We start from the raw sequence: 13,858 nt of genomic DNA on the forward strand, positions 1-13,858 counted from the left end.
ATATTGAGTACAATAAAATAAACATTCCTAGGTAAACTATTTGCTAAAATTCTTACCCCCACCACTTGCAGTTGACAACTGCTGGCTTCTGATGTCTTAGTGCTGCTTCCCTGAACTTCTGGTCTTCGCAGGAAAAGGTGGACAAAGGCAGTCTTTCGCCAGTCTGAAAGTTTAGACAAAGCAGGAGGGCGTAGCAGAGGATTGCCTTGTCTAGGTTATGGGGTTGTGTGTTTCTATTGATGCACACAGTGGATGGAGACACAGCTCTAATCCATAGGAATCGCTCAAATGTGAATTAAAAAATTTTGTTTTAGAAGCCAGTTAGAGTAATTTAAGCCATTGACCTGCTTATGTGTTAAAATGGCAGCACATAAAATGTACTTTGTCTCCTGATGAGTATTGTTGGTTGTCTTGTAGCATGGTCAGTATGGGGCTGGAGCCCTGGGAGCTGATCCGTTCCCTGTGTCCAATGCCCAGCATGAAGTTTCTGCATACGGCTCAGGTCTGCAGGAGGTAAGGCTGCTTCCTTCTCTCATGCGGGAGGATCATCCTATCGATTCCTTAACTCGCTGTGTCTGGCAGGGCCAGAGCTACACCTTGCACCATGACAGGTCCTCTTAGTACATCTCAGTATGGATTCTTACTGTAGGACAAGGGCCTTTCTAAACAAAGGGCCAGGTTACTGTGTCAGTGGGAGGAATAGTGCCCCAGTATTGTTGTCAGTGGGAGCAATAGTGCCCCATCATTGTTGTCAGTGGGAGCAATAGTGCCCCATCATTGTTGTCAGTGGGAGCAATAGTGCCCCATCATTGTTGTCAGTGGGAGCAATAGTGCCCCATCATTGTTGTCAGTGGGAGCAATAGCGCCCCATCATTGGTGTCAGTGGGAGGAATAGTGGCCCAACATTGGTGTCAGTGGGAGGAATAGTGGCCCATCATTGGTGTCAGTGGGAAGAATAGTGCCCCATCATTGGTGTCAGTGGGAAGAATAGTGCCCCATCATTGGTGTCAGTGGGAGGAATAGTGCCCCATCATTGGTATCAGTGGGGGGAATAGTGTCCCATCATTGGTGTCAATGGGAGGAATAGTGACTTATATCAGTGAAGAGAACAGTGCCTTAAGGGTCAGATAAAGGCAAGTAAAGGGCCGCAGTTTGGAGATTACTGCTCTAGAAGAATCTTCTTCTTTTTGTTTTTTATTCTAAGGTGGGGGTGAGCAACTGCGACCCTGCAGCCATTGCAGAACTACAAGTCCCTCATTCCTCTGCTAGTCATTGTTATAACTGTCAGTCTTGCAAACCCTCATGGGACATGTAGTTCCACAGCAGCTGGGGGGCCTCCATTCAGTGACTTTGCCTGGGCTGAGATGATGTCGTCAGTCTGCTGCAGGCAGGGAGAAGCAATTCCTCAGTCTCTTCCCTGGTGATCAGACGGCAACATTTGTAACTTTTTGTAGTGATAGAAGCATTTCCTCAGTCTCCCCTCCCCCCAGCAATCAGACTGCAGCATTGTAACAAGGTGACAGGCTGCAGCAGGGGGCAGATATTTGTGGACACAGCCAAAAGCTGCACAGGCACCAGGATTTACATGATTTGTGTCATCCCTGAGCCATGAAGGTTGTACTTTTGTTAATTTTTGTTGTCCTGACAAATTTTATATCTCGGCAGGGGAACGGCATTCTGGGATCAGGTGACCTCCTCAGTGGTGCAGACCGTCCCTCGAGCAAATCCTCAGGGTCAGCTTGTATCCTTTCACCAACTGTGAGTGAGAAGTCCTACTAGTAAGCCCCCCTCCCCCCCCTTTTCATGACCAAGAAATAAAAGGTGACCGAGAAGGGAGCTCCAGCACACAGCCCGTGATTGACAGCCTCAGCTCTGTTCCTGCATGCTCAGTGTGGAGGGGGTTGTCTCTTCCCTCCAATCAGCTCTCAGAGCTTTCTGCAGAGTGGTCGTTCTTTCTTTCTTCCTTCCTTCCTTTCTTCCTCCTCCTCTTCCCTTTTTTCCTCCTTTTCCTCCTCCTCCTCCCTCCTCCCTCCTCCCTCCTCCCTCCTTTCTTTCTTTCTTTCTTTCTTTCTTTCTTTCTTTCTTTCTTTCTTTCTTTTCTCCTTCCTTCCTTCCTTCCTTTTTCTCCTTCCTTCCTTCCTTCCTTCCTTCCTTCCTTCCTTCCTTTTTCTCCTTCCTTCCTTCCTTCCTTTTTCTCCTTCCTTCCTTCCTTCCTTTTTCTCCTTCCTTCCTTCCTTCCTTTTTCTCCTTCCTTCCTTCCTTCCTTCCTTCCTTCCTTTTTCTCCTTCCTTCCTTCCTTCCTTCCTTTTTTCTCCTTCCTTCCTTCCTTCCTTCCTTTTTTCTCCTTCCTTCCTTCCTTCCTTCCTTTTTTCTCCTTCCTTCCTTTTTCTCCTTCCTTCCTTCCTTCCTTCCTTCCTTCCTTCCTTTTTCTCCTTCCTTCCTTTTTTTTCTGACAGCTCAGACAAGCTTTATAAATTCACTACTTTGGATGTAGAGAAGAGAAGACTGCAGATAAACAGGCACAACTATGGCCCACTTTCAAAGTCCGCCCGCTCAGCGGGGAATCTCTCTGTTGAGAAAGCAGGCAGATGACGGTTCCGAGTCCGCTGAACACAGACACAGCCTGCTCTCCTCTATGGGCTGTTGGATGGAAACGTACCAGCCTGTCTGTTTGCATCCGATTCGCCCGCATCCCCATCCGTCTTTTTTTTTTCTTTTTTTTTTTTATTATTATTTATTTTATTTATTTATTTTCAGCCGCCAATTCTTTCTCATAAAAGCGATCCAAGAGGCTGATTTTAGCCGCTGGATCATTTTTAGAGGCAGCGGGAGGGGAGGGGGGGGGGGGAATTCGCACATTTACATTGAGCACTCGCTTCAATAAACGACTTTTCCATAGAAGTATATTACTTAACCACATGCTGCCGTGTTTTCATTTGTGTTGCATACCTATGTTTATTATACATATGTACTTCTATTTCTGGGACTATTTGGGACTATGTGCTGATTTGCATAGGACTACATGCATATGGGCCTATCTGCCGGGGGGGGGGGGGGGGTTTGCCTTTAGGGTTACATGCGTAGGAGCGTATTGACCCTGTACTGCATACATGACTGCATGAATGGCAAGAACACTGGTATACCTGCATGTTTGCATACCTAAGGGATGGCATAGAGCTAAACCAACATTGTTTTAGGCCCGCGTGCTTGGAGGCCTGTTTATTAGGTTACCTGTTATACCGGTTAAACGGTTCCAGAAAAGAGAGTCAGCCGGGGGAAGGGAGCCGGCAGGTGCCCACATCCCACCGATGGGCAGTGGTTTTCGGGTGCATCTGAGCCACTGTGGTGTTTGGCATTTGCCGGGTGTCCATGGAGCTTGCTCATGCCTGATCTCAGTTGATTGAAGCCTCAGCAGGATGAAGCCTGGTTAGTATACAGATAGGAGACCAGATGCTGTGCGCTATTCCCCACCGGGGGGGGGTGAGGGAAGCATCTGAGGCTGCTGGGTTTTCAGAGTATCTCAGTCCGGTAAGGCTCGGTGCAGTCTCTGGGGGTGGTTTGCTCCATCTTTTAGCCGGCAGAAACCTGGTAGGTTAACCACCCCGGACCATTTTGTTGGCCAAAGACCAGAGCGCTTTTACATATTTTTTATTTATTATAGCAAAAAGTTAAAAATAATGCATTTTTTTTTTCAAAATTGTTGCTTTTTTTGTTTATAGCGCAAAAAATAAAAACCGCAGGGGGTGATCAAATACCAGCAAAAGAAAGCTCCATTTGTGAGAAAAAAAAAAAAAGGACGTCAATTTTGCTTGGGAGCCACGTCGCCACGACCGCGCAATTGTCAGTTAAAGTGACGCAGTGCCGAATCGCTAAAAGTGCTCTGGTCTTTGGCCAGCAAAATGGTCCCGGGGCTGAAGTGGTTAAAGTGGTTTCTAGTTTTTAAGTAATAAAAATTTTGCGCTTGTAGTATAAACACTCAAAAGAAAAATGACATTGGAAAAAGTGATAAAAAAATAAATAAAAATACATATGAAAAGAAAAGTGAATTGAGCCCATACATCGGATCAATCGGAACGCTGATGGGATGTAAAAATTTAGCCCATACACAGATCAAAAACAACTGATGGAAGGAGACAAGCCCAATGAGGAAAGCAAAATGTCCAAAATTCATCCACCTTCACCGAAAAGGGAAAGAGGGGGAGAGAGGGTGAAGAGGAGATCCCCAATAAGAGCTGAGTCCCAAATAGTATGTTGATGCTCTTACCAGAGGCGGTGGACCCCCCCTAAAGAGCAATGTCTTATCCGCAGGCAGATACAGCCCTCTGTAGGGACAGTTGGATCTCCTATGACTCCGTAGCCTCAAACCTCTGTGATGTTCCAAGACGGGCAGGACCCGGGATTCCATTCTAAAAGTGTCACCCATTGGTCGGGAAGACCGTCAGTGTAAAAAAAAAAAATGGAATAACTCCAATAGTGTAATAGGGGTGCAACGGATCAAAAAAACTCACGGATCGGATCGTTCCTCGGATCAGAGTCATGGATCGGATCATTTTTCGGATCAGCAAATAATAATTAAATTTGCAAAAACCTGTGAAAATTCCACCACCATATAGTCCCCACTGTAATATCCACAATCTCCCCCACTGTAATATTGGCTGAGCATGGCTGGGTACGGCTGGATATGGCAGGGTATTGGCAGAGTATTGGCAGGGTATGGAGGGATGGCTACTTACTTCCGATCTCTCCCCTCCACTGTACAGATTATTACAGAGAGGGCAGAGAGGAACCAGCGCCATGACATGACGCCGGTTCGTTTACAAGTGATCGCTCCATCGGAGCGATCGCATTGTAAACGGCCTGGGTGTAGAAAGATGGCCGCCGCTTCGGTGCTAGGCCGAAGCCACGGCCTTTCCTAAGGCCGAGACTGCGGATCGCGGCATGTGCCGATCCGAGCAGGGTGACCCGTTCAGATCACGGATCGGTGACGATCAGTTGCACCCCTCGTAATAGAGTAAATAAAAAGCCTTTATTGCTCCAAATCAAACAGGCGGGGAACAAACATCCGCCGCAAAAAAACACATTTTAAAAGTAGCCGGTAAGCTTAAAAGACAAAGCGAATACCCGTGTACCAGGATCACATGGGGCGTAATAGCGTAATGGCGTCAGTGTGTAACCATGCCCTACATGTTTCGTCATGGATAGTCATTCACTTGAATCAGGAGAGTGTCTTGCCTTTTTTCTCCTAATCCACAGTCGGCAGGAGAAAGATCGCTACTTACTCTAGAGGTAGTTCAGACGCTCAGAGTCTACTTGAGTTGTCGTCACGAGTCAAGAATCCTGGTTTGTGCTGCCAGAAGAGCCCAAGAAGGGCAGGCGGCATCCAGGTTGAATATTTAGCAGTGGATTTGCCAGTTTATCAATGATGCCTATGATTTTAAATGGCAAAAAACTCATTTATATATTTTTCTGGGGAGAGATTCTCTACCAGGTGTGGGAGTATCTTGGGCCGTCCATCATCGGATGTCAGTGGCCCAGGTGTACAAGACCACTATTTGGTCTTTTGGTTATACATCTACAGGGTTTTGCCAGGTCGATGTAAATGACGTAGAAAATACTGCCTTTTGGCCTTTGCGTATTACAAATAACAGAGTAGGCCCTTCTTTGGTGGCAGTTTCTGTAATAGTGTCTCCCTCCCCTCAAGGGCATTGCTTTGGGACATCCCACATAGTAATTACTATGGCTGCTCTGTGTCCCGTGATGTACCATAAAGAAAATGTAGGATTTTCTTGGAGTACATCACGGGACGCAGAGGTCCCTCCCCTCTTGCTGGGATATACAGTGCCTTGCGAAAGTATTCGGCCCCCTTGAACTTTTCAACCTTTTGCCACATTTCAGGCTTCAAACATAAAGATATAAAATGTTTATTTTTTGTGAAGAATCACCAACAAGTGGGACACAATTGTGAAGTGGAACGAAATCTATTGGATTTTTAAAACTTTTTTTAACTAATAAAAAAATGAAAAGTGGGGCGTGCAAAATGATTCGGCCCCCTTGCGTTAATACTTTGTAGAGCCACCTTTTGCTGCGATTACAGCTGCAAGTCTCTTGGGGTGTCTCTATCAGTTTTGCACATCGAGAGACTGAAATTCTTGCCCATTCTTCCTTGCAAAACAGCTCGAGCTCAGTGAGGTTGGATGGAGAGCGTTTGTGAACAGCAGTTTTCAGCTCTTTCCACAGATTCTCGATTGGATTCAGGTCTGGACTTTGACTTGGCCATTCTAACACCTAGATACGTTTATTTGTGAACCATTCCTTTGTAGATTTTGCTGTATGTTTGGGATCATTGTCTTGTTGGAAGATAAATCTCCGTCCCAGTTTCAGGTCTTTTGCAGACTCCAACAGGTTTTCATCCAGAATGGTCCTGTATTTGGCTGCATCCATCTTCCCCTCAATTTTAACCATCTTCCCTGTCCCTGCTGAAGAAAAGCAGGCCCAAACCATGATGCTGCCACCACCATGTGTGACAGTGGGGATGGTGTGTTGAGGGTGATGAGCTGTGTTGCTTTTACGCCAAACATATCGTTTTGCATTGTGGGCATAAAGTTTGATTTTGGTTTCATCTGACCAGAGCACCTTCTTCCACATGTTTGGTGTGTCTCCCAGGTGGCTTGTGGCAAACTTTAGACGAGACTTTTTATGGATATCTTTGAGAAATGGCTTTCTTCTTGCCACTCTTCCATAAAGGCCAGATTTGTGCAGTGTACGACTGATTGTTGTCCTATGGACAGACTCTCCCACCTCAGCTGTAGTTCTCTGCAGTTCATCCAGAGTGATCATGGGCCTCTTGGCTGCATCTCTGATCAGTCTTCTCCTTGTCTGAGCTGAAAGTTTAGAGGGACGGCCAGGTCTTGGTAGATTTGCAGTGGTCTGATACTCCTTCCATTTCAAAATGATCGCTTGCACAGTGCTCCTTGGGATGTTTAAAGCTTGGGAAATCTTTTTGTATCCAAATCCGGCTTTAAACTTCTCCACAACAGTATTACGGACCTGCCTGGTGTGTTCCTTGGTCTTCATGATGCTCTCTGCGCTTTCAACAGAACCCTGAGACTATCACAGAGCAGGTGCATTTATACAGAGACTTGATTACACACAGGTGGATTCTATTTATCACCATCAGTCATTTAGGACAACATTGGATCATTCAGAGATCCTCGCTGAACTTCTGGAGTGAGTTTGCTGCACTGAAAGTAAAATAATTTTGCACGCCCCACTTTTCAGTTTTTTTATTTGCTAAAAAAGTTTCAATTATCCAATAGATTTTGTTCCACTTCCCAATTGTGTCCCACTTGTTGGTGATTCTTCACAAAAAATTTAAATTTTATATCTTTATGTTTGAAGCCTGAAATGTGGCAAAAGGTTGAAAAGTTCAAGGGGGCCGAATACTTTCGCAAGGCACTGTACATTGCTTTGCTACAAAACTGAGGTACTTCCTGTATGGGTGACATAAACATCTTTATTTTTTAATTAGAAAAAATAAAAATTGCCATTTTATTCTCTAGGGCCTCTGCTATATAAAAAAAAAAAAAAAAAAAATGTTTGGGGGGTTCCAAGTAATTTTCTAGCAAAAAATACTGAACAAAAAGTGCCAGGAAAGGCCGGGTCCTGGATCTGCCGCTCTCTGGGGTTCTGATGGATATTTTGGGTTCTCTTTCTGTTCTTCCTTGACCGCGTTCTCTCAGCATCACAGTGTGTCTGTTCTGGCCGTGGCTCGGAACTCCCAGGATTACTCCTTCCTTCTCTCCCGGGACTCGGTACTGATGAAGCTGAAGCAGTCCTATCGCTGCGTCTCCTGGAACCCCTCCCCCATCCACTGCTGGACAGGTCAGTCATTGCTGCCTGCAACGAGCCCTCCATCAGATCCTTCTGCTGACATGTTCTACAGAAGACAATCATAGTGATGGTCCAATAGGACAAGATCCAGTACAGAGAGGGGATTACATGACCAGATCCAGTACAGAGAGGGGATTACACCACCAGAACCAGTACAGAAGGGGGATTACACCACCAGAAACAGTACAGAGAGGGGATAGTACCATTAGATCCAGTACAGAGAGGGGATTACACCACCAGAACCAGTACAGAGAGGGGATTACACCACCAGAACCAGTACAGAGAGGGGATAGTACCATTAGATCCAGTACAGAGAGGGCATTACACCACCCGAACCAGTGCAGAGAGGGGATTACACCACCCGAACCAGTACAGAGAGGGGATTACACCACCCGAACCAGTACAGAGAGGGGATTACACCACTAGAACCAGTACAGAGAGGGGATAGTACCATTAGATCCAGTACAGAGAGGGGATTACACCACCCGAACCAGTACAGAGAGGGGATTACACCACCAGAACCAGTACAGAGAGGGGATTACACCACCAGAACCAGTACAGAGAGGGGATTACACCACCCGAACCAGTACAGAGAGGGGATTACACCACCCGAACCAGTACAGAGAGGGGATTACACCACCAGAACCAGTACAGAAGGGGGATTACACCACCAGAACCAGTACAGAGAGGGGATAGTACCATTAGATCCAGTACAGAGAGGGCATTACACCACCCGAACCAGTGCAGAGAGGGGATTACACCACCCGAACCAGTGCAGAGAGGGGATTACACCACCCGAACCAGTGCAGAGAGGGGATTACACCACCCGAACCAGTACAGAGAGGGGATTACACCACCCGAACCAGTACAGAGAGGGGATTACACCACTAGAACCAGTACAGAGAGGGGATAGTACCATTAGATCCAGTACAGAGAGGGGATTACACCACCCGAACCAGTACAGAGAGGGGATTACACCACCAGAACCAGTACAGAAGGGGGATTACACCACCAGAACCAGTACAGAGAGGGGATAGTACCATTAGATCCAGTACAGAGAGGGGATTACAACACTCGAACCAGTACAGAGAGGGGATTACAACACTCGAACCAGTACAGAGAGGGGATTACAACACTCGAACCAGTACAGAGAGGGGATTACACCACCAGAACCAGTAAAGAGAGGGGATAATACCCTTATATCCAGTACAGAGGGGGGAATTACACCACCAGAACCAGTACAGAGGGGGGATTACACCACCAGAACCAGTACAGAAGGGGGATAGTACCACCAGAACCAGTACAGAGAGGGGATAGTACCACCAGAACCAGTACAGAGAGGGGATTACACCACCCGAACCAGTACAGAGAGGGGATAATACCATTAGATCCAGTACAGAGGGGGGATTACACCACCAGAACCAGTACAGAGAGGGGATAATACCATTAGATCCAGTACAGAGGGGGGATTACACCACCAGAACCAGTACAGAGAGGGGATAATACCATTAGATCCAGTAAAGAGGGGGGATTATACCACCAGAACAGAGGGGGATTACACCACCAGATCCAGTACAGAAGGGGGATTACACCACCAGATCCAGTACAGAGAGGGGATTATACCACCAGAACCAGTAAAGAGAGGGGATAATACCATTAGATCCAGTACAGAGAGGGGATTACACCACCCGAACCAGTACAGAGAGGGGATTACACCACCAGAACCAGTACAGAGAGGGGATAGTACCATTAGATCCAGTACAGAGAGGGGATTACACCACCCGAACCAGTACAGAGAGGGGATTACACCACCCGAACCAGTACAGAGAGGGGATTACACCACCAGAACCAGTACAGAAGGGGGATTACACCACCAGAACCAGTACAGAGAGGGGATAGTACCATTAGATCCAGTACAGAGAGGGCATTACACCACCCGAACCAGTGCAGAGAGGGGATTACACCACCCGAACCAGTACAGAGAGGGGATTACACCACCCGAACCAGTACAGAGAGGGGATTACACCACTAGAACCAGTACAGAGAGGGGATAGTACCATTAGATCCAGTACAGAGAGGGGATTACACCACCCGAACCAGTACAGAGAGGGGATTACACCACCCGAACCAGTACAGAGAGGGGATTACACCACCAGAACCAGTACAGAAGGGGGATTACACCACCAGAACCAGTACAGAGAGGGGATAGTACCATTAGATCCAGTACAGAGAGGGGATTACAACACTCGAACCAGTACAGAGAGGGGATTACAACACTCGAACCAGTACAGAGAGGGGATTACACCACCAGAACCAGTAAAGAGAGGGGATAATACCCTTATATCCAGTACAGAGGGGGGAATTACACCACCAGAACCAGTACAGAGGGGGGATTACACCACCAGAACCAGTACAGAAGGGGGATAGTACCACCAGAACCAGTACAGAGAGGGGATAGTACCACCAGAACCAGTACAGAGAGGGGATTACACCACCCGAACCAGTACAGAGAGGGGATAATACCATTAGATCCAGTACAGAGGGGGGATTACACCACCAGAACCAGTACAGAGTGGGGATAATACCATTAGATCCAGTACAGAGGGGGGATTACACCACCAGAACCAGTACAGAGAGGGGATAATACCATTAGATCCAGTAAAGAGGGGGGATTATACCACCAGAACAGAGGGGGATTACACCACCAGATCCAGTACAGAAGGGGGATTACACCACCAGATCCAGTACAGAGAGGGGATTATACCACCAGAACCAGTAAAGAGGGGGGATAATACCATTATATCCAGTACAGAGAGGGGATTACACCACCAGAACCAGTACAGAGAGGGGATAGTACCATTAGATCCAGTACAGAGAGGGGATTACACCACCCGAACCAGTACAGAGAGGGGATTACACCACCAGAACCAGTACAGAAGGGGGATTACACCACCAGAACCAGTACAGAAGGGGGATTACACCACCAGAACCAGTACAGAGAGGGGATAGTACCATTAGATCCAGTACAGAGAGGGGATTACAAAACTCGAACCAGTACAGAGAGGGGATTACACCACCAGAACCAGTAAAGAGAGGGGATAATACCCTTATATCCAGTACAGAGGGGGGAATTACACCACCAGAACCAGTACAGAGGGGGGATTACACCACCAGAACCAGTACAGAAGGGGGATAGTACCACCAGAACCAATACAGAGAGGGGATAGTACCACCAGAACCAGTACAGAGGGGGGATTACACCACCCGAACCAGTACAGAGGGGGGATTACACCACCAGAACCAGTACAGAGAGGGGATAATACCATTAGATCCAGTAAAGAGGGGGGATTATACCACCAGAACAGAGGGGGATTACACCACCAGATCCAGTACAGAAGGGGGATTACACCACCAGATCCAGTACAGAAGGGGGATAATACCATTAGATCCAGTACAGAGAGGGGATTACACCACCAGAACCAGTACAGAGAGGGGATAATAGCATTAGATCCAGTACAGAGGGGGGATTACACCACCAGAACCAGTACAGAGAGGGGATTATACCACCAGAACCAGTAAAGAGAGGGGATAATACCATTAGATCCAATACAGAGGGGGGAATTACACCACCAGAACCAGTACAGAGAGGGGATTACACCACCAGAACCAGTACAGAGAAGGAATAATACCATTAGATCCAGTACAGAGGGGGGATTATACCACCAGAACCAGTAAAGAGAGGGGATAATAAGATTTGATCCAGTACAGAGAGGGGATTATACCACCAGAACCAGTACAGAGGGGGGGATAATACCATTAGATCCAGTACAGAGAGGGGATTACACCACCCGAACCAGTGCAGAGGAGGGGATTACACCACCATACTGAACAAACGACCATTTTGATAATCTGGTAGCAGAAATATAACAATATTGTATGATTTTGTTCTGCAGACCCCCAGAATATTCTGGATCCCTCGTGTCGGAGCCACTCGCTGACCGTCTGCGCCAACCACTCCAGCGCGGCCGACGTGGTGAGCGGCATCGTGGGTAAAGCTCGCACCATGTATGACTCCGGGGCCTATCTGCACTGGTATCGGAGATATGGCTGTGAGGAAAGAGACTTCCAGGTGGCCTTCGACACCCTGGACTGCGTTGTGGATGAATATAACAGTCTGGGGCAGCCGTGACCAATCCGCTGTTCCCAGGATCCACTACCTTTCACAGGATCCATTAGGGTCACAAATCCAATACCATCACAAGATCCATGACTGTCACAAGGTTCAATTCTTAAAAAAAAAAGAAACGTAGATTAAACGCGGGATAATCCACCTGGATGCACTAAGTAGTTGCGATTTGATATGTACAGTTTTACCAACACATGTCAAAGTCGCAACATTGTGCTTGGCCATTAACATTTTGTTTTACCCTTTAGGTATGAAGGGGGTTAAGGCTCCGGAAAAAAAAAGACATGCTATTACCCTGTTTCCAAAGGTTGGCTGCCTTATCCTGAAAATGCTAGGTGACTGGCTCTTATGTTGCCTCCGCGGCTTCAGTACTCTGAATAACCAACAGGTGGCAGTTGTGCAGATAGGAAAATTCTGACTTTGCTGCAACATCACTTTGTTACTTGCTTTGTTCCAATTCAGCCGCTAATGGTGGAAGCCAGAGGACCAGTATGATAGCCAGGCTGTTAGAAGGTGCCCAGCAGTGGCAGCCTGTATAACTCAGTACAGGTATCCTTTAAAGTGGTTGTAAACCCTCTTAGGAAAAAAACAAAACACCTTGCAAGATAAAGGCATAATGAGCTAGTATGCATAGCATACTAGCTCATTATGAATTACCCGAGAACGAAGCCCATGCAGCCATCCTCATCTCCCCTTCCGGCCGGCGACATCTATCCCGGAGGTTACTTCCGGGTATCGCAGCTCTGACGCTGTGATTGGCCGGAGCCGCGATGACGTCACCCCCCGCGCATGCGCGGGAGCCGCCGAGAACAGCACAGTACAACTGAAGCAGCAACACGTACGCGCCGTTGCTTCAGTTGGCTTAAAGCGGAGGTCCACCCTAAAGTGGACCTTCCGCTCATTGGAATCCTCCCCCCCCCCCTCCGGCACAACAATTGGCACCTTTCAGGGGGGAGGGGGGTGCAGGTACCTGTACAGTACAGGTATCTGCACCCACTTCCGGCGTAGATTCTGCAGAAGGTACGCCCCTTTCCGCAGAATCTACGCCCCTTTCCGAAAGTCCCCCGCTGCCTGCTGGGAAACACACGGATCCCAGAGACAGCGGGGACCATCCTTATTGCGCAGCGCGACTCGCGCATGCGCAGTAGGGAACCGGGAAATGAAGCCGAAAGGCTCCACTTCCTGATTTCCATACCCAAGATGGCGGCGGCAGCACCCGAGAGACGATCGAGGGATCGGCTTCGGGTGCCGACATCGCGGGAGCGCGCTGGGCGGGTAAGTGTCCTTATTTTAAAAGTCAGCAGCTGCAGTATTTGTAGCTGCTGGCTTTTAAAAAAAAAACGGTGGAACTCCCGCTTTAAGTGCGCATGCGCGGCATGACGTCGGCACATGCAAATACAGGGATATCTCCTAATCGGTGCAGGTTTAGGAGATATCCAGTGCAGCTACAGGTAATGATATGCTTGCCTGTAGTTTTAAGTTGTTGTAAAGGGTTTACAACCACTTTAATCCTGGAGAATGGCTTCCTCCGGCGTGTACAGGACCGGCGTGTCTTTTAGTGTTGCTGTTTTTTTATAACTGTGTATATTTTGAGTCTATATACAAAGCATTAATATATTTTGTATGATAAAATGTCATTTTAAAAAAAACTATTAAAATCTATTTCTTAATTCAGCCGTGTGGTTATTGATATGCAGGTTTTCCCAGTTCATACTCCGGCCTCCAGCTGACCAATGAGTGGAGTCTTCAGAGACGGGGGGGGGGGGGGGTCACACCAGAGGC

The 13,858-nt window shown here is 47.5% G+C and overlaps 1 protein-coding gene across 2 annotated transcripts in view; it reads left to right on the forward strand.

Annotated features, from left to right (window-relative positions):
- The window catches only part of LOC143997752 (tubulin delta chain-like), a 43,814-nt gene extending 31,144 nt beyond the window's left edge, over positions 1 to 12,670 (forward strand). For both annotated transcript variants that reach the window (XM_077493546.1, XM_077493547.1), the window contains 4 exons: positions 418 to 513; positions 1,666 to 1,741; positions 7,740 to 7,881; positions 11,844 to 12,670. In XM_077493546.1, the coding sequence (XP_077349672.1) occupies positions 418 to 513; positions 1,666 to 1,741; positions 7,740 to 7,881; positions 11,844 to 12,079 (550 nt within the window). In that variant the 3' untranslated portion in view covers positions 12,080 to 12,670. The remainder of the gene's footprint in view (positions 1 to 417; positions 514 to 1,665; positions 1,742 to 7,739; positions 7,882 to 11,843) is intronic.
- Positions 12,671 to 13,858: the final 1,188 nt, after the last annotated feature.

The sequence above is a fragment of the Lithobates pipiens genome, unplaced genomic scaffold (genome assembly GCF_037356315.1).
Source record: "Lithobates pipiens isolate NorthernLeopardFrog02 unplaced genomic scaffold, aLitPip1_a1.2 Scaffold_19, whole genome shotgun sequence".
NCBI classification, from domain to species: domain Eukaryota; kingdom Metazoa; phylum Chordata; class Amphibia; order Anura; family Ranidae; genus Lithobates; species Lithobates pipiens.